The sequence below is a fragment of the Excalfactoria chinensis genome, chromosome 1 (genome assembly GCF_039878825.1).
Source record: "Excalfactoria chinensis isolate bCotChi1 chromosome 1, bCotChi1.hap2, whole genome shotgun sequence".
Lineage (NCBI taxonomy): Eukaryota > Metazoa > Chordata > Aves > Galliformes > Phasianidae > Excalfactoria > Excalfactoria chinensis.
In genome coordinates this window covers 169,096,441-169,117,083 of record NC_092825.1, presented here as the reverse complement: position 1 = coordinate 169,117,083, position 20,643 = coordinate 169,096,441, and the positions used below count along the sequence as shown (strand labels likewise).

At 40.0% G+C, this 20,643-nt stretch overlaps 1 protein-coding gene across 3 annotated transcripts in view; it reads right to left on the bottom strand.

Annotated features, from left to right (window-relative positions):
- ALKBH8 (alkB homolog 8, tRNA methyltransferase) overlaps positions 1–20,216 on the bottom strand; it is a 58,451-nt gene extending 38,235 nt beyond the window's left edge. Inside the window, exons 1-7 of one of the 3 annotated variants that reach the window (XM_072343740.1) lie at positions 20,052–20,216; positions 18,744–18,887; positions 15,743–15,983; positions 14,442–14,573; positions 13,531–13,626; positions 12,275–12,379; positions 9,421–9,491 (exon numbers count right to left, since the gene is read on the bottom strand). In XM_072343740.1, the coding sequence (XP_072199841.1) occupies positions 9,421–9,491; positions 12,275–12,379; positions 13,531–13,626; positions 14,442–14,573; positions 15,743–15,983; positions 18,744–18,887; positions 20,052–20,105 (843 nt within the window). In that variant the 5' untranslated portion in view covers positions 20,106–20,216. Of the gene's footprint in view, positions 1–9,420; positions 9,492–12,274; positions 12,380–13,530; positions 13,627–14,441; positions 14,574–15,742; positions 15,984–18,743; positions 18,888–19,232; positions 19,312–20,051 lie in introns of those variants that run through there. The other 2 variants (XM_072343756.1, XM_072343749.1) reach the window with 2 other exon arrangements.
- Between the last annotated feature and the right edge of the window lie 427 nt (positions 20,217–20,643).

Sequence of the window (20,643 nt, the reverse complement as noted above, 5' to 3'; positions counted from 1 at the left end):
ACATGAGGTATAGGAATCACTTCCACTGATAAATCTCTTGAAGATACTAAAAATCTTAATACAAAAATGTGATTTAACTCAACAGACAGCTGAACATCACCCCCCCCCCCACCCCCCCCCCAGTGGGACAGAGAAAAGAACCGGGGGAAAAAAACGAAGGTAAAACTCATAGGCTGAGATTGAGATAAAGCTATTGTATTGGTTTTAAATGTACAGATGGAAACAAAATGTACAGAAGGTATATAAGTGAATGAGTAAAGGGAAAACTCACCAACGGTGGTGCCTTGACTGAAGCAGCTGAGGCAGTCCTCCCTGGTGAGCGATCTCCAAGAGATACTGCTCCAGTGGGAGTCAGCCCTTAAATGAGGTCTCAGAGGGGATGGAGTCAAGCTCCACCCCTTCCGGGAGCACAGCTACATCACTCTCACCTGTGCTCCCACAGCTGACCCCATACTTGCCTCAGCTGATTAATCAGAGGTTCAGGCTGTGATTACCAATCTCCCATACAGCTATTTACTAAAACAGAAAAGAATGAGAATATGTGTATATATAGTTACAAAATAAGTGATGTACAAGGCAACTGTACCACCTGCTGACCAATGCCCAGACAGTTCCCAAGCAGCAACACCCCCCGAGTCAACTCCCCTCAGTTTTATAGTTTTTCCCCCCATGACACTATGTGGAATGGAATATCCCTTTGGCCAGCTTAGATCAGCTGCCCTGCTTTTGTTCCCTTCCAGCTCCTTGTGGCCCTTGAGCCTGCTCACTGGCAGGGCAGTACAAGAAGCTGAAACGCCTTTGGCTCTGTAGAGCACTGCTTAGAAACAACATCACTGTGCTATCGAAACTGTTTTTCTCCTAAAGCCAAAAAGGCAGATTCTACCAGGCACTGTGAAGAAAACCAGCTCTGTCCCAGCTGAAATCAGGACACACACAAAAGAAGAAGTCATTCTAGTCAAAACAATAAAAGGGCTTTTGAAGGCAAATCTAGCAGAACAGGATTCCAAGAATGACAACCTAAAACTTGACACAAAAATAAATTCAGCTGCAAAAATACTAATTGGAATGTAAATGTAACCGGTGTATTACTTTTATTCTATTAAAATGATTACATTTTTTCACAGGAATTAGTAGTGATTTCATATTTAAATAGCTAATCTGTCCCACCGTTGCAGATTAGTTCCTGTATCGTAGCAAAGGGTACGTGGGAGAAGTGAAGCAAAAACAAAAACAGATTTTAGTTTGTAAAGAATATCAGGAGTTGCAATCAAATCCTTTTTTCCCCCCCAAGATTTCTAGCTATCTTCATGCTTTATAAGGTATGTAAATCAATGAGAAGTCTCTAAAAAATCAGTGGAATCGCAAGACAGTTGTTTTTTTTTAGCAGCACCATTTTAATCAATTGAAAAATTCACTCTCTAACTGCGCGTCACAGTAAAACCATAACAGTCAGATGTCTGAGAATGGGGAATGAAACGATGCTGCCTCCGCATTCAAAATGAGCACACCACAAAAAGGAAGTAGCTGGGAGACAACAGGAGTTAAAACACCTGTTGATGAAGTAACTACACAGAAGTTTTCCTTCATTAATTGACAACTAGGACTGCAGACAAAAATCACAAGCCCTGTTGCACACTTGAAGCATTCCTAGATGTTTCAATTACAGTAGGATTTTGTTGTTTCTCATAGCACAGCTATGCATTTTTCCATGCAACACAGAATGAAATAATCTGAAAATGAAATCCATTTGAACTGCAGCTTCATTTGTTTCTCCCTCTCTCACACTCATGTTGGATACAACGCTGATGCAGTTACTCAGAGGACAGCAGGACAAGAGTGTTCTTCCCACATTCCCATCTCGAAAGCAATGACTCAGAGAAAATGCAGTATACTAGAAAGAGCAACCATGTGGGTAAGAAAGCGGAGTGGTAGCAACCAGGAGGAGCTGAAGCTCTGCCTTCCTCTATCAGCAACCAAAATAATGGACCAGATGAGAGGCTGCTCCTCCTCCAGCCCGACACAGGATTTTAATTAATTTCTAAGTGAGAAACTTAATTGCATAGTGAGAAACAGCTCTACAGAAAAGCAAGATTCTCTCACAGCTTACTTTCAGTTTTGTTCTTCTGATGTGGCCAAAGTCATCTCCACGCTGTTCTCTTGTTTCTACAAATGACTATCATACAGCTTTTAGAGAAATAATGAGACCATCATTGTTCTTGCAGTAATTCTGTCTGAACGTTCTTCCTGTACCACCTCAGTGTAATCCAAGTCTAGCAGATTCCTAAATACTCAAGAAATAAATGCTTGTCTGCATTAGCTGCACACTGGATGATTTGTTGTTGCTACCTCAGCCAAAATAAGAAGCCCCATCAATGTCACAGGAGAGTACAGGGGCTAAGCACAGGCTTCCTCTGAGAAAAGTACATGAAAATTGGGATTTCAAGAGCATTGCTTATAGTAACTGAGCAGGTGGAAACATCAGCATGATGTGTAGATATCTGTGAACAGAAACTTAATGAAAAGGGTGAGGCGACACCCAGAACAGAAAATTCAGAATATTTACTGAATATTCACATATCCCTGAAAATACAGTAAGAGCATTATAAAAATTCCCAAGAAGGGCTGCAGGCTCTCCACTTCTTTTGATGGCTCTCATATCTGACTCAAGTTCAATTAACAGTACGCTGTGGTACAGCACAGACAGCAAGAGAAATGCAAGACTTATTTATATAAACACAGGCAACAGCAACACATCCATGAAGATGGATGTATTCACTTTAAGTGTCAAAAACAACTGACTTGGATATGTAATTATAAAAATAGTCTCTGAGTTGCCAACTAAATGGTACAGGAACTTCTAGGACAGCTCTTCTTCAGAAGGAAATGAAATCCATGACTATAATAAGATGATAGATCAAGAAAACCATCTTATGGATATGAAAAAACAACACCACACTATTGAGCTTCAGGAATCCCACCACAACCACCTGAGCTTTACATTTTACTGAGTAATTGTAGTGTCTTCCATTCAGGTTAAGAGACATTTTGGTTCTGCCAATCCAATCTGATTTTAAGCATTGATAGCTACTGTTGATTTCATCTACTACAATTATGCAGCTAGCATGTACAAAGGAAAAATTTTGTCTTACGATTGCCACCAGAGCAATTCCTTAAATAAGCAAGATGCTTAATGTCTTCCTTTAAAATAAAACTGAAGAAAATCTAAAGTAAACGAATCAGCAACGAAGCAAAATAAGCAATATGTAACTGGGAGTATTGAGTTAACAGAGTAACATCCAGTACTGCCTACCTGGTTAGAGCTCATGCAAGAAGTGAAATGGTTGCTAATTGTCAGTAGCTGGATATAATCTACATTTTCTAAAGGGTTCTGATAAAATCTCTCAAGCAGCTTATTAGCTGCTAGAGGAATGGATTCCTGTTTGTTAACCAAGACAGATTATAAACAGATTAGCAAATCAGAAGGCAAAAGTGCGGAAATGAAAGGTAAATTTCCCAGTCTGAGAGAAAGGCAATAGCAGGGTACCTCCTTCTGTCAGTTCTATGACTACCACTGCTTACAGACATTTCAAAAAGTCTAGTGGAGTATTTCTTTGTAATGTTGCTCTGCTTTCAAGACTTAAGAGAACCACAACTTTTCTTCATAGATCAAGGGCAGGTACAGCATGACGAATACACGTTCAGATGAAGAGAAGTCAAGGATGATCCACACACTCAGCCTCACTGTTTAAACCTGAGCCACAAGTCCAACTCAAGACACTGAGGTTTCCTTTTCACAGAAGTTAGGCCAGGGTCCCCAGCAGGGCATCAGAGCAGTTCTGTGCCTTTGTACCAACTCTTTGCCAAGGAGAGGCACGCAGAATGGAAGCAGAGTATGGCAGTTTCTCCTTTTCTTCATTCACTAAGGGAAAATAGACAAGCCTGGGACTTTCACATCAGGGATAGGTATTGGGAAAACAGAACAGGATACCAAAATTAAAGCATGGTACCAACATAACACATATTTGGATAAGATTATGACTGCATTTCACCTTATGGCATGGGGACAGAGGGTGTCCCTCAGTAGTTTCTGAGGGAGCAAGACAGAGCGGACAGGCAAAAAAGACTGTGACGTATCATACTTCTTGGGGTTAAGATCTGCAGTTAGGAAGGGAAAATTTCTTTCTGGGTTGCATATCTCATAGTAACACTTAGCTCATCATAGAAACGTTACCTCCATATTTCCAAATATCTAATGAATCAATGCTTACATGACAGTACGTTACATGGCAAATTAGGAAAAGTGGAAAAACAAATCTCAATGTTGATCAAACACTTCCTGCCAGTTTGCGAAAGGAAATTTGACACAGGCTTTCACTAGGATTTTTCCAGCTGCAAAATTGGCCAGGCTCCTAAGATGAAATATTGCAAAATTATGTACCTTTAGAGACACCAAATGGAGACACTGAAAATAACACCTACATCAAATCAACACAGGAAATTATTAACAGAAAGGACTATCACTTGCTTTGCAGCACTCTGTTCAAACTCCTGAACCAAAGGACACGTTTTACTGTTAAACTTTACAAAATCACTTTGAACTGATTTTACACCATTGCCGTTCTTTTCTACTATGGCAATGTCTGAATTGAAGAAAACTGTATTCAATATCATAATATAAAAACTGGTATCATGAAAAGAGAAGTCAAAGAAATAGGTGGGGAAAAAAACCAACAAAACAAGAAGTGATTAACCTGTCCTGACATTGTCACCTTCCCTGGAATGCCACAGGGCAAAATGCATCACATCTCACTGCTCTGTGTTCAGACTGTTTAGCAGTTTGTAAAAATTAGAAAGAATTCCAAAGTCAGACTTCTTCCTACAATTCAAGTTTAATCCATTTTGTAAGCTCCCTAAAAAGACACTGCACCAACTAGAATAAAATTGAGCCACTTGATAGAGAAAGCTGTTGCAAGTGAAGAAGAAAAAGCAAAGCTGAGAACAATTGTGCCTTACTCAAGATTACTCATATTTTAAGATGTATATATTCTACATATGAATAACTATTCCTTCTTCAACACAAATTAACTTTGCAGGAAGAAATTATGCTTGCAATGATCCCTCTAACAGAATAGTATTAAGTGTCTTCTTACTGGAGAAAATCATACTCCACAGGAAAAGACTGAATTTCTACAATGTTTTATACAAGGAAGTATCACTGAAGATGGCAGCGGCACAAAGGGTAGTAGAAGACATTCCTAGTGGTGTAACCCAGGCTTGACACTGTGTTTATCACTGTTTAATACCTCCATTAATTATCTGGACAATGGAAAAAAGCAAACCTCTGCAAGTTTAAGGATAATATAAAACTGACCAATATATCAGGGCTGTTATTCAGAAGTACCTGGAGAGGATGGGTAGACAGTAACCCCAAATCATAGAATCACTCAGGTTGGAAAAGACCTTAAAGATCATCAAGTCCAACCGCAGCCTAACCATAGTACCCTAACTCTGACAACCCTCTGCTAAATCATATCCCTGAGCACTACATACAAACAAATTTTTAAATACATCAGAGACAATGACTCAACCACCTCCCTGGGCAGCCTATTCCAGTGCTAAACAGCCCTTTCTGTAAAGAAGTGTTTCCCAACATCCAACCTAAACTTGCCCTGGCACAACTTGAGGCCATTTCCCCTCGTCCTGTCACTTGTCACTAGTGAGAAGAGACCTGCCCCACTCTCACTGTAAGAACCTTTCAGGTACTGGAAGAGAGCGATAAGGTCTCCCCTCAGCCTCCTTTTCCCCAGACTAATCAGACCCAGCTTCCTTAGCCTCTCCTCATAGGGCTGATTCTCCAAGCCCTTCATGAGCCTCATTGCCCTTCTCTGGACCTGCTCCAGTACCTCCATGTCTTTCCTGTGCCAAGGTGCCCAAAACTGAACACAGTACTCAAGGTGAGGCCTCACCAATGCCGAGTACAGGGGCAGGATGACTTCCTTAGTCCTGCTCACCACACCATTCCTGATACAAGCCAGGATGCCATTGGCCTTCTTGACCACCTGGGCACACTGCTGGCTCATATTCAGCTGACAGTCCATCAGCACACCAAGGTCCCTTTCCATCAGGCAGCTTTCCAGCCACTCTTCCCCAAGCTTGTGTGGTCCTGGAGGAAACCAACATGACTGTGAATCAGCAACGCACTCTTGTGGCAAAAAAGGCCTACAGTCTCCTGCATTGCATAACTACCAGCAGTTCATGAGAGGTGAACCTTTAACTAAACACTGGTGAAGATGCATCTGGAGTATTGTGGAGTACTAGGACATGGATTAGGCTCCCCTCTACAAGACAGATAGGAACTACTGGAGCAAGTCCAGTGCAGGGCCATGAAGATGATTAGGAAGTATCTTTCAGGTGAGGAAAAGCTGAAAGAACTAGTACTGTTCAGCTTGGAGAAGTCTCAGGGGGATCTGATCTACATGTATAAATAAATACTTGATGGGAGGGAATGAAGAGGGGACCAGACCTTTCCTAATAGCACCCACTGATAGAAAATGAGAGAATGGTCACAATTTAAATCCATGTAATTCCATGTGAGCACATGTAAATTGTTTTACTGCACTGAAGGTCAAACACTGAAACAGATCACCCAGCAGAAGGTATGCAAAACACAACTCAACACACTTGACAGCTTGCTTTGCTGACCCTTTTGAGAAAGGCCTTGGACACTCTCTAGAGATCCTTTCTAACCTAAACCTAATGCTGGGATTCTGTGAAGATATCATAAGAAGTCTCTAAACCTGCACTGATTGCTAAGGCACTAGACTAAGATGGTACCTGTGTTCACTGGTTCACAGATTCCTTTTTCATACACCAAGGCAATTACTTCACATATTATGTTTAGAACCTGCCTAAGTCAGATACTGGCAGGACAAGCAGACAGAGGGAAGAAAAGTTCCTTCCATGACTTCACTTAGGAATAAATCATATGAAGCTTTCTGTATTTTTTTTCTTTTCGGTGTCACATCAGCAAACTCCAGAAATAGGTTATACAACCAGTCAGACAACAAGGTCCTCTTCCAATTTAAATGTGGGTATTTCTTTTCGAGAAATACAGAAAAGACAAGACATATCACTATGCTGCTTTTTTTCCATTGTGTTGCAGCCCAATTTATTCAGCTAAAAAAAAAAAATATTAAGTCACACCAGAGAGAACAGCGAGAATAGGCAAGTACAACAATTTGCTGCCATATGTGCAACTCTAATTATTTATTATCAGTGTAAAAAATCTTGTCATCTGCAATGGGAATAGAGGTTTGCCTATAAATAAATTCCTAAAATAACTAAAGCATGTATTATTGCATCTATGTATTTTTTAAAATCAGATGAAAAGTAGCTAAGTGCACAAAAATACATTAAAGGAATTGCAAATGTTATAAAAGTACCAGGAAGCAAAGGCATCAAATTATGAGGCCTTTTTATATGTGCCACTGGCTTGTTTTAATTCACGCTTTGATTGCCTAAATCTGAGTCGAGCATTTACAGCCCACTATGAAAAGGCACTGAAAGTTGGGAACTATCTAACAGACTGAGTCCAATGCCAATGTCTGAAATGTCCATAAATGGTCAAAGTCAAGCTGTTTTCCTGACTGAAATACATACATTCAATTTCCATGGAACTGGCACCATAATCATTCAGGCAGTCCTGGTCCTAGAAAAGTTTGCATTTCTCAGGTGATTAAAATCACTCTGCTTTTGGCCATGTGTTTAAGACCATCACAAAGGTGTGCTGTAATACAATCATGGTGTCTCACCAATGAAGTAACAGAGTATCCAAGCCAGAACCAGCCTTTTAATTGAAACTGAAAAGGTTAGAAAAAGCCAGGGGCTGCAGTCTGAGTCAGAAAAGGTTGAAGAATTACTGCACCATCAATGTAGTTTTAATAGAGAAAACTGAAGAAACATTTTTAATTACAAGATCAGCACAGGAACTGTGCAAGGTGGGACCACCTGCTGTTGCTGTAGTGCACTGAATATTCAGTATGTATTAAAAAAAATAAATTAAGGATTGATAAAACACACAGAAGTTCAATTACAGTTTTTCCCCTAGAGAAACAGCATGAAGGAAATGGATGTTCCTGTGTGCTGCCTAACACAAAGGTTCTGACACTGTTAAAGATAATACTGCAGTTGAACAGATCAGAAACAAGGCTAAGCATAGAGGCAGCACGGAAAAGGCATGTCTAAATTGGCAGATGTCAAAAAAAACTCTACTGATGTTGTTCATAAAATCATCACAACTAATTCCAGATATTCCTACTCTAACTGGATGTTTTTGATGCAACTGTGGCTTTTATGAATAAACACATTCATGATATTAATGAGAGGACTGACATCGCTGACATCCCCCTTTCAATCAACCAGCAACACAGAGGTGCCTCTGCCCCATGTTACTGGGAAGGCTATTATTCCTTAGACTCATCCCTGGTCCCAGGAGCTCCGTGTCCACTAGAAAACTCACAAGAAGAAAAGAGGAAGTCAACATCAGAGCCCAGATTAGAGATTCAGAAAATGTCAATGCTCAAAATAGTCAGCCATGACTCTCCGGCTAAAGAGTGAGGCAAAGCAAGAGCAATAACCAAAGTTGTTTTTCAACATGAGAATGCTTCTGTTGCTACACAGATAGAACCCTACACACAAATACACATCTAAGTCCTCTCCACGCCATTGCCAGAATGAAGTAGCAGATAGATTATCCTCATGCAGGGTTGGCAGATTTACAGCAGAATTACAATGGTCGGTTCCCAGTCCTGTTCTTGGTACATCCCATGGATTCATGGTATATCACTGTTCTTCCACTTCCCCTCCTACTCTTTATCTGCTCTGTCTACATACATTGAAAGCACACAAAATCGGGGTCTACCTCTGCCTGCACTATGACTAGCTCAGCAGGATTCAGGCTTTGAGTGGATCCTCTACAAGTAATACATCTACATTAGCTTACTGGACCTGTATGTACAACACTGCAACCTCGAGGGAGCAGGGAATGACAAGAAGGAAAAACCAGAAGTAGAGACTAACAGAAGTTATATCCCTGTTAATTGCAGGGGAGTTGGACTAGATGGCTTTCAGAGGTCCCTCCCAACTCTAAGAAGTCTGTGATTCTGTACACTTCCCACAACTCACAAAATGAAGGAAGGTCAGTGGAGAAATGGATGCTAAAATTTTAAAACAGGATATGAGTTATTGCTGATACATCATCGTGGTAGTTTAGTTAATCAACATATCACAGTACCTTGCATGCCTGAGATCAAACTCAGATGAGTGTGAAACGGAAAGCATGGAAAACTAAAATTGTATTAAACAATACAAAAATTCTACTTCCCAATAAAACATCAAAGTGCATGCAGATATTAAGCTTACCTCAGATCCTAAGCTGAGAGAGATTATTTCATCCTCAAAAGCAGAATGTGTATCAATATGAGGAGGAATTCCTGCACACACACAGAAAAAGCATCATTATATTAACAGAAAGGTATCCACACAGATGTCCTTATGGAATAGGATATACAGCTGAACAAACAAAACTTATCATAAAGGTGGGACTTGCCTTCCAAAACAATTCAGGACAGGATGAGTCCATCTGATTTACACATCCAGATTAGATGTACAGTTAGCTGAAGTCTCTCCTCTAATCAGCAGAAATATCTCAAAGACAGTTCAGAGCACACAAAGGCCCCACTCATCCTCTAAAGACTCCTAATACTTCCTCTGCTGCAGCAAACACCTGAAATCATCATGTTCTCTTCTCAGTTTAAACTAACAGTTACATTATACTGGGTGTCTTTGGGCCTTAGATCATCCAGTGTATTTCTCCCTCAGACTCTTCTCTCAGAAGGAATCACCTCAAATTCTCCTTGTATCACTAAGTGAATGACTGTAAAAAGGTTTCAGCTTCAGAATTAGGACCTACTTCAAAAAACAGATACTGTCACAGTCAAACCCTCTCCCTCTGCTTCACAGTTCCCAGGAGAAATCTACACACCATTGCTCAGGTTAACTCAATAGATGTACTACCCAGGGATTAGTATATATGAGTAATTGTGCACATGTGAGAATTTACAAACAGACGGCAATCTCTTTTTCTAATAAACAAACTGGCATTCCTTGGAGCCTGAGCCAGGTTTTAACACAAAAGTGCTGAAAAAGCATTGTGCAAGCCTCACCGCAAGGTGGGGAACTGCAGCCAGCAGAGGAGCAAAGCCTGCAGACAGCTTAGGAGAACTGCAACTACACCTTCTTTCTTCAAACAGATAACAAGTAATTCCTATTTGGTTTATGAAAACACAGGCTCACTTATTAAAACCTCTACTGACATTCACTTTGGACACAACCAAATATCTTGACTGAAAACATTTTTTCCTAACAGAGTCAGACAGCTTTATAAAACATCCTTCCTTATGAATACGCCACATTTTACTTTCAGATATGTGAGGTGAATGGCATTATTTTCAGTAAAAGCAATACAAATGTTTTATAAGGCCAATTTCTACTCTGATAGAAAAATGCATCGTTGATTTTTGTGTCTGATTGCTATCATTTGATGTTGGCTTGTAACTTCACTTCAGCGTGAAGCATTGAAGCTGTCTTCAGATGCGCAAAGACATCAACACAATTCACTGTGCAACAAGAGAAGCGTGACTGCTCATTTCAGCATCGCCACAACAATTCAACAAAGATCTTCCTGCTGTCCCACACCACCTATGCAGCATAATGCAGGACAGTCACCTAAGCATTCAAAAGTGGATGGTAACATCTAAGTATGAATCTACAATTTTGAACACTGTCAGGATCCTGAAGAAAGAGGCTTCAAAAAGGAATTCATTTAGGGTGTCTTAAAAGTGGTCCCTACTGCTTTGCTTAAAGTTCTCAGTCGCTTTTTAAAATCTCAATTTTAATGCTCGGTGACAGAATGTGGCTCATAACAAAGATAGCGAAGGTAGAATCATAGAAACATAGAATCAAATCATAGAATCACCAAGGTTGGAAAAGACCTACAAGATCATCCAGTCCAACCGTTCACCTATTACCAATAGCTCCCACTAAACCATGTCCCTCAACACAACATCCAGTCTTTCCTTGAACACTCCCATGGTCGGTGACTCCACCACTTCCCTGGGCAGTTCATTCCAGTGCCTGACCACCCTTTCTGAGAAGTAGTACTTCCTAATGTCCAGCTTGAATCTCCCCTGCCGTAGCTTGAAGCCATTCCCTCTGGTCCTATCACTAATGACACAAGAGAAGAGGCCAATCCCCAGTTCACTACAACCTCCCTTCAGGAAGTCATAGAGAGCAATAAGGTCTCCCCTGAGCCTCCTCTTCTCCAGGCTGAATATCGCTGCACTCTATGTTCACTTGTACCCTGGCAATTTGCACTTAAGAAAGGGTATTTTCTTCTCATTTGTTTTGATTTTTAAACACTGCTTCTATTCCTGATAGAAATCAATTCACCTAATCTCAAGTCCCAACCAGAAGTACACAATTTAACAGACTGTCAGATACATAAACAAATGGCACCAGATTTTCAGGCCCCTGTTTGGCAGACACCAAATTAGCTGTCAGACATTGAATCTGAAAGAAAAGTTGCTGTCCCTTTTTCCTAAGGACAAATTAGATAGCCATTCTGGAAAGGAAGCTAGATAGTTAGCCTTGATGACTGACCTTAGGAAAAAGCACAGCATACGATTTATTCCCTAGAGGCATCATTAGAAGCAAATTTATCTTCAGAGTGGGAAAGATTATAGGAGTAATTTCTTATTTCTAAGATAAGAGAACTCTTCTTGCAGCATATTTAAGAGCCTCTATGTCACACATACTAATGTCATATCACATATACTAACAACAGGTGATGTTTTCATGGAGACTGTATACACAGTACGGAGAGAAAGAGGAGGCTCTGGAAGCAAATGAAAAAGTGCACTTGAGTACAAAACTAAACACTATTATTTATCCCTGTAGCCTCTTATGCTGAGTTCCCATATTATGAACTTGCACTTTTGAACACCATTAACTTCTGTATCAATGATAGCAAAAACTATATTTCTAAATAGGGCTCCGAAACCAGTGTGAAGACGTTAATTTTGATTAAACATATTTCTGGTCACATAGAAAAAGCATTAAGCAAAGGCTAAAATACCGTCCCAACAGAAGCTATTCTCTTCTGTAGTTCTATTAAGCTAAAGAGCCCGATGTTTTTTTAAAAGATAAATAAATTTACCTTGTCCAGGTTCATACTGATTTACAGTCAGTTGATCAGGTTGATGTTTGATATATCCCTGCTTCAAACACTTCTCTAGGAACGGGATACAAATTTCAGGAAGACCTATTTATAGAAACAAAGCGTTAAGCAAAACAACTTTTCACATTTTTATCCTTTCCACTTACATATTTGTCCTTACAAAGGCATACTGCAATGAACTAAACAATATCAAATCAAAGACAAAATTTCCACCATCCACTAAGTTGCAAGATGAGAAGCAAAATTATTATGCAGAAAGTCAGAAGATATGCAGAAAGCTCACTAAAAATGTATCCCCTAAAAATCTGCTAATGAATTAGATGAAATATCACCAAATAAATCTGCTGAAGTCAAGCTGGTTTTGAAAACAGGAATGAATCTTTAGTTTACTATTTCACTCGAGGTTTTAATTTACATTCTGTGGAGTAACACTCACAAGCATGATAAGCGCAGTCCTTTCACAAGTTACTTATCTTTATGCTTGTTTTCTCCCAATAAAATGTTTCCATTAATGTTCTTCTCTTACTAGCTTTATGACTAAAAGAAGTTCAGGTATCAATGCTTTTATGACAATATACAGTTGCACTGCTAGAACCACAATGTAACCAGAATCCAGCTGCTGAAAGCTACATCCACCACAGGACCCCGCATCACACTAAAAACTTTCATGTTCTCTATAAGTTTAGCCCTATGTTTTACTATTTTAAAACATAAGACCTCACTTTGTTTGCTCAGACTACACAGCTCTAAACTTCAAATAAGCATTATTCAAACTTTGTCAAAATTGCTTTCTATCCAAAGAAAAATTTTGGTGTGTTTCCAGCAAGCTTTAAGAGCAAGACAAATATACGTTGCAGTTTACACCATAACCCCAAGGTAACATTCAATTTAAACACTATAATTTGTTTTATGTAACAAAAACTTTAAATAAATAAATAAATGACATTTACAATCCCAAAAGCCTTATTCATTTTGACCTCAGCAAAGGACAGCAACTCCTGGCTGCAAGTGACTTGGAAAACAAGTTTCAAGCACTCACACCAATCAGGAATGAATCCCACTCAACAGCATTCTTCAGCATGTGCTTAAGATACAGTATTGGTTCTCTTTCTGTTAGCATCTCAACTCTCTTTTAATTAGAATCTCACACTCATACCTGATTGAGGCTTACAGGCTTTACATAATGGCTCAAATGTCAGAGCAAAGTAAGTATTATTTAATAGAGAAGTTCTCACCTCCAGGTAAAGGCTTGTCTTTATCAACATCATTGTTATCATAGCGAAACTCATATCCGAAATGTTTTACTCTTCTATGCTTTAAAGTCTTCTGGGCTGTGAGAAGATACAAATTCAAAGTAAGATCAGGTGACATAAATAGTTTAGACAAATTGCTGTGCGTCCTTATCTCACCTGATCTTTGTTAAACACTCCTTCACTAACAGCTAAAACAACATATGTGACCCTTTTCTACATGACACACACTTGTGCTTTATTACTTTCTGAAAACTCACCACGACATCGCATTCACTGCTGTTTAAAGTCAAACTGACTGTGCTTTTATATATGCAAGAAGTACAAACTTACTGACCCATACCTAATGCATCATTATTCTTGGGTTAACTTCCAGACAAGCACTAGATTGATAATCTAAGAACAGAGTAAGATCCTTCACTTCGACCAGGCACCAAGTCAGCAAAGGTCAACATAACCACTGGTGTTGTTTCAAGGAACAAAACTTAAACAGAAATCTTGAACTGGATCCTAAATCCAATTTATTAAGTTATTTTATTCCCCCAGAACTCAAGTGAAAGAACTAAAGCATCCAAATATGTGTCTCGCTGACTTATTTTTATTTAAAAGAAGAAACTGCTTCTAAGTACTCCATAAGCTATTAAAAAAAAAAATGTACTCATTTCTGGATGTGGCAAATCTTATTCAAATAAATACCTATCTGCATATTGATTTATAGCACTCGCCCCCACTAATTTATCACATGCAATATAAGATCCATTTCTAAAATATAGAGAAACAATACAGAAGGTTTTCAAACAACACACTTGTGAATATGCTGAATTCCTGTAACACGAAACTGCATGAAACAGCAAGATAAAAAGACAGATAGTTAGAATTTCTTTGATTTTGCCCACCATTTTGAGTATTCTCATCTCCTCTCCAGTCAATACTTTCCAGCATCTTACTTTCTTCCTCTGAAGAAATAATATTTTCAATGACTTTGAGGTCTGGAGGCAAGCTTGCAGGAACAGAATTCTTCCAGAAAACTGCAGTGCATGGAAAAAGAACAGACTGTCTTAGTGAAGCCACATGATCGCTACAGGAATATTTATTAATATATTATGGCTGTAGGAATATTTGATTTAATGATAAATGGAGTTTTCACTAAGGACTAACCTGGTGAATCCCTTTCTAAGACAACAAAAGAAAAGTTAAGGCCCAAATTTTGCTCGATGCTACTGTGTAAATTTCGTAAGACTCCACGCTACCCAAACGTAAAACTGCCTGTGATCCTGCTGTTAAAATAGCTGCAAAAGTTTCCAGTCATTTCAGGATTCTAAAACTTCAGTGCTTTAACCCCTGCTTATAGATGAAAAGCAGAGTAGCCATGGAATTCTGTTATTCCAACCACCACAGAAAAATATGATTTATTTCACAGTATCACAGTATCGTGCGAGTTGGAAGGGACCTTAGAGATCATTGAGTCCAACTCCCGGGATTCGAGCCCTCTGTGTAGCAGAGCAGCATTTCTGCCACTTACGCCACAGGGGGGATTCGAACCCTGGGCCTCTGGTGTTGCAAGCAGCAATTTATACCACTGCGCCACCGGAGGCTTTTTAAAAATAAGTATTTGACTCCCAGGAAAGCACTTTGTAACCAAACACAGAGGACCATAACACAATATCTGGAAGAACACAAATTCTAGCAGTGTAGGAGTCTTCAGTTTGCTGTCCTAGTTGGTTGGGCATTTTTAGAGCTATTCATTGGATACTGCTGTATTGAATGTACAAACCACAAGGAAGTCTTATACTAAATACTATAAAATATTACGGAAAGAGACATAGTTCTTGTCCTAGCATACAGTCTGCCAAGTGTAAGGAAAAAAGAAACAAGCAGAAATCTTATTCCTTTCAACAAAGAGCCCAATGAAGTCCAAACCAACTCAATGAATCCAGAAATCACCTGGGTCCCAGCTTAATTCCTCAAATCAGAGAACCTTCATGTGCAGCACTGAACAGTCTTGAAACTACTTCAGTAGCTGCCTATCTTATCATGCAACATAAGGACAAAAGGTAATTTTCTATGCTCAATCTTCAAGTTTGGTTTTCATTCTTTGCTTACTTAGACTAGCACCCTTTTAGCTACGTTTACATTCTAAGAAGAAAAAAGCAGAAGCGCTATGGAATAAGTTTACAGATAAGTAGAAAAATGATACCTTTTTCAACAAAATTACAATACAAAACAATGTTTTGGTCATTGTCTTCCAGTGTTACTTCTTTTCCATTCAGGGCATCAAAGGCTTTCTTGGCTTCTTCTGTTGACTCATATTTCACAAATGAATATGGTTTATTTGGTGGCATTAGAAGTGTTTCCACAATTCCATAGTTTTCTACTATCCTGTGCAGTTGATGTCTACTCATTCCATTACCCAGACCAGCATTGGCAATAACTAGGCTCTAGTTGAAGAGAGATAAATAAATAAATAATTACTGTTTTGGATCAATCAATAATCAATAACTAACACTACTAAGAGAGTAATTCATATTATAATGGAAAAAGATTACTCATATATTCTACATCTTCGTTAGCCTGATATGAGGCTTATGCAATGTCTATCCAGCACAAATTCTGGGAGAAGTCCTTGCAAAATCTGTTACGTCACTTCAGCTTCAACCTGTGTTAAGTGCATCATATGAAAAACGTGACATTGGCAGACATCATTTCTGAGTTTCCTAAAATGGAATTTTCCTAGAGCCCTGCTGCTGTTCGAAATCAAACACAACAACCTTCAGATACTGTGATTCTTTTTTATTGTTGTTAAGAAAGGCTGCCAAAGAGTCCTTTTAAGCATAAAGTGACAGATACTCCTTCCCACCTCACCATATAGCAGATCAGAAAAGAAAAAGAAAAAGAAAAAGAAAAAGAAAAAGAAAAAGAAAAAGAAAAAGAAAAAGAAAAAGAAAAAGAAAAAGAAAAAGAAAAAGAAAAAGAAAAAGAAAAAGAAAAAGAAAAAGAAAAAGAAAAAGAAAAAGGAAAAAGAAAAAGAAAAAGAGAAAGCAGCTTCTATAAACAGAGCATTGAGTTCTGCTCCAACACTTAACTGAGAATTCACCCTCTTGCTTTTATAAACAAAAGGGATTTATGCCCCATCCTTATTAATACAGATTAATTTGAGCAATAAAGACTAATTGCTGTACTCAGGGCTTTCACAGTGATTTATGTACAAAATTACAGAGAATGCAGAAACAAAACAAAAATTGAACTTTTCAAATGACTCTTGTGCAAAAGAAAAAAAGAAAACAACCTTTGCAACCCCTTTAACAAAACTATAAGTTCCATTGACTTTTAGGTAACCATATACTATAACTAGACATTCAATCTAACCACAGAAGTTAGAGGAGTCTTAAAGTTCCTTTAAAACTAAATGAGGATGCAGACTACAAGTTTTGATAGAGCTCTGGTGACTCCAAACTACCAACAATTCCCAGCCTGACTACAGGTAATACATTTCTAGAAAGCTTCCAACCTCTTTCCTTAAATGCTATAAATGCTCTCTGACTTCTGAAAGCAGCTGGTAAAGCGTTCAGAAGTTTCAAATGACAGCATTTCACTTTCCTAAGAGACTGAAAATTAGGTTTAAAACTGAACAGAGGGAATACTAAAAAATATTTTAAAACAAGTGCGCATACATGAGACACTGCTGTGATTATGCTTATTGTGATGGCTCTGTTAATGCTTACTTCTAAAACCACATCATGCTGTCCACACCGATCACATTTCTCACAGGTGATCACACCTCATTATTATTTTCTAGAATCTTACTAATGGAAGGCACAGGTGTACAGAGGAAATGAGAAGACTGAAAGCAGTGCTTTCACTGGCTGAAGGCACACTGCCTACACAGACCTTCACTACACAACAGCAGCACATGCAGCAACTGTTCACATTCTTATGACTGAGCAATTTCAGTATAGTCAAACTCTTACACAAAGACTAAAAGCAATTTCCGTACTCAACAAGTTCATCACTAGCACTATTATTTTGTTTCATCTGTCTTTTATTAAAACATTCTGTCATACATGAGGAGCTTATAGAAATCAAAAACTACTCATCGGATACATTAGACAGACAATTTGGTATCCGGGGCGGTGACAAGGGATCACATACTCATATCCAAGCCAAACTAGAAGAATGCAGCCCTACTCCAAAGAACTTTCAAAATCTACAAGATTGTTGGGTCATTATAGGATATGCCCATATGGTGTGAAATTTGTGTGGAAACTAAGCCCAATTTTGTTACAAAGCATAAAGAAGCATAAAGGCTTAACAGATCTTTATGTTTCAGAATGGGAAGAACTTGAGGGATCAAGACGAACAAAGCTACAGTAAATGATACAGTGTTACAGTATGCTTGAAGTTAACAACTCCCCACAAACCACAGAGGGAAGTTTAATTTCTCCTCTATCTGAAACAGCTTGCCATGGACGTTTTTGCTACACTGGTATTTGCTAGGTGCTTCTGACTTGTTGCAACTCTACTGCAGCAGAACACTAACAGATCAAAAAGCTGGGCAATTTTCCGGTAGGTTAGGGAATAAAGTAACATGATAAAGTTTACTGACTGTCTTAAAAAAAAGCAGAATCATCCTCTCTCTTGTTCCTTTTTCCATGAGGGAAGAGAAAGTTCTCCCCTTTTTAACAGCTACAAGTCAGTCAGTCAGTTCAGTTTCTACACAACCACAGCCTAAACCAAATAAGATGAAGAAAATGTGGAAAGACTTCTAAGCTATACAAGTTTTTTAACAGGGAGTTAACAGTTGAGTCAAATTATACTTGTTAAAGAAGTATATCGGGAAGAAAGATACAAAAGCTAAGGGCCAAAGTGAAAGGGGGGAAAAAAAAGAAATACCACATAGGCCTTTCTTCTGCTTCTCTATCTCCTTCAAAAAGGTAACATTTTTCATGCTGTGCTGTTCTCCCCAGTCCAGGGAACTACTGCATAAGATTAAAATACATATACACCCATAAGCTGTCACAGTCTCTCCATCAGCATTAAACTGATGAAGTACAGTTCTGCTTTGAAAGCAAATAGCACAGAAAACCCTCAATCTCAGTAAGAGCTTTTTAAACAATTGCATTTTAGCCAACACATACATGCGGGCAGAACACAGGTAAGCGGTATTTTCTCATACCACCAAAATCAGAACTGTCAATCACCTGCGTAGCATGGGAGACACATTCAATGCCTTCGTGTCTCATCAACGTATGCTGGGCTCTGACCTGCTTCCTTAGTATCTTCTTCTTCATTTTGTGGACTTTCAAATGACCTTCAACGTTCTTGCCAGTTTCCATGCCTGTGATCTAGGAAGCAGAAGTAACAACACCTAGTAAGTGCCTGAAAAATGTAATACTTCAGTCTGTTATAGAGACATGGCAGATGTCACTGCCTTTTAAGTCATCTTCAGATAAAAACAAAGGGCAAAGTTAAAATGTCCATTCATCTTGCTTCCATAAACAGCCAAAAGACAGACTGGATCACAGTCTGACCAGCCCAGCCTTTTCTGACAGGTGAAGGAAGGACAACAGCTCCACTGTGTTCAGGTTCTAACGAGGAGGGATAAGCAGCGTTAAACTGTTTCATACAAAAGCATAAGAAATACACCTTGGAACCAGGCAAATCTGGCTCAGAAGTAGTATGGAGGTTACCTGTGTTTGAGGCCAGGATGGGTGGAGCCCCAGGCAGCCTGATCTAGCAGCTGGCAATCCTGCCCACGGCAGAGTGTTAGAACTTTAGTGTTAGAACTTTAGGCAGAGTGTTAGAATCATCTTTAAGGTCCATTCCAACATTAGCCATTCTATGATTCTACCTATATTTCCCAGACAAGTCAGACCGCTACCAAGCGGTCTCTGTGAAACAGAGCCAGATGGAAGAACAGGTGAGCAGCTCGGCCCCTTGCACAGAGCCCACACCTCCTCAACAGGGTGACACCACCTGATCCTAAGGGAAAGCAGCTCAGATAGGCCTCAGGCAGAAGGTCCCCACAAACTTCCACATCCTCCAAGCAAAATCAAAGAGGTCATGCCTCAGTATTTTGGCAGTGATGGAGATGAGTGCTGAAAGACTACTTTCTATCCTTCCAGTACCTCTGAGCTAACCACCACATGGGACAGACAGGTTTGACTACAGCCTCAACAAAGGCACTCACAGCCCGGCCTGTCCAGCCTGGTCCCAGCTGAGCCTGAGGTCTGTGCCTCCTTAGTCGTGCTGTTACCCAAAGTCAGCTCTGCAGCCACAAAAACAGCCTGCTGTCATTTCAGGAATCACATCCACTTGTATATGGGCAAGTAAATAAATGCAGCTGGCGGCATCTCACATCTGCTTCTGCAGAACCACCTTAACGAGCAGCAGAACGGCAACCGTCAACGGGGGAACGCCGGGCCCGGTTCTGAAGTTGGGGTTGGGGTCAGCACCCCTGTACACAGCAGCCCCATCTCCCTCCCTCCCGCCCCGCCACCGCACGCTACCTGCCTGCAGGCCGCCATCTTGGGGCGGGCACACGCCGCTCCGCCCGCCGTCATGGCGGCGCCCCGCCCTGCGGGTGTATCTGTGCTGGGTGTGAGGCGGGGAGCCCTCCTTTGCCGATAGGGTGCCGTGAGGCTGCACAGTGGGGAGAGCGAGCGGTTGTGATGGGCTCGGTGCGCTCTGACGGGTTTAACCGAGCTGTGGCAACCGCCGCATTAAAGTACCCGAGGAGCCGGGACCTGTGTTGGGGTGGCAGCTGCCTTCTTGCTCCGCTGCTCCGGCAGGTTCACGTTTGTTTTTCCCCACTGAAGTGCACGGGCTCATCATCACCACCACCCCAATAGAACCCTCTCTCTGCCCCCCACCCCCCCCACCCCCCTTTATTTTTTCCTGCCACAAAACTGAAGTTCAGCATTACCAACTTTTACTCATAGCAGGCTTGTTCTCACCATAGCTTGTTATCTAAAAACTTCCTTCCCTTCCTTCCCTTCTATTTAACTACCAGGCTGATTTATTTTCTCTCTCTCAACCTCCTTTGTGGGTAATTAACCTTTTTCAAGAGAAAATAGATGTGGGATTCCCAGGTGTGTAGTA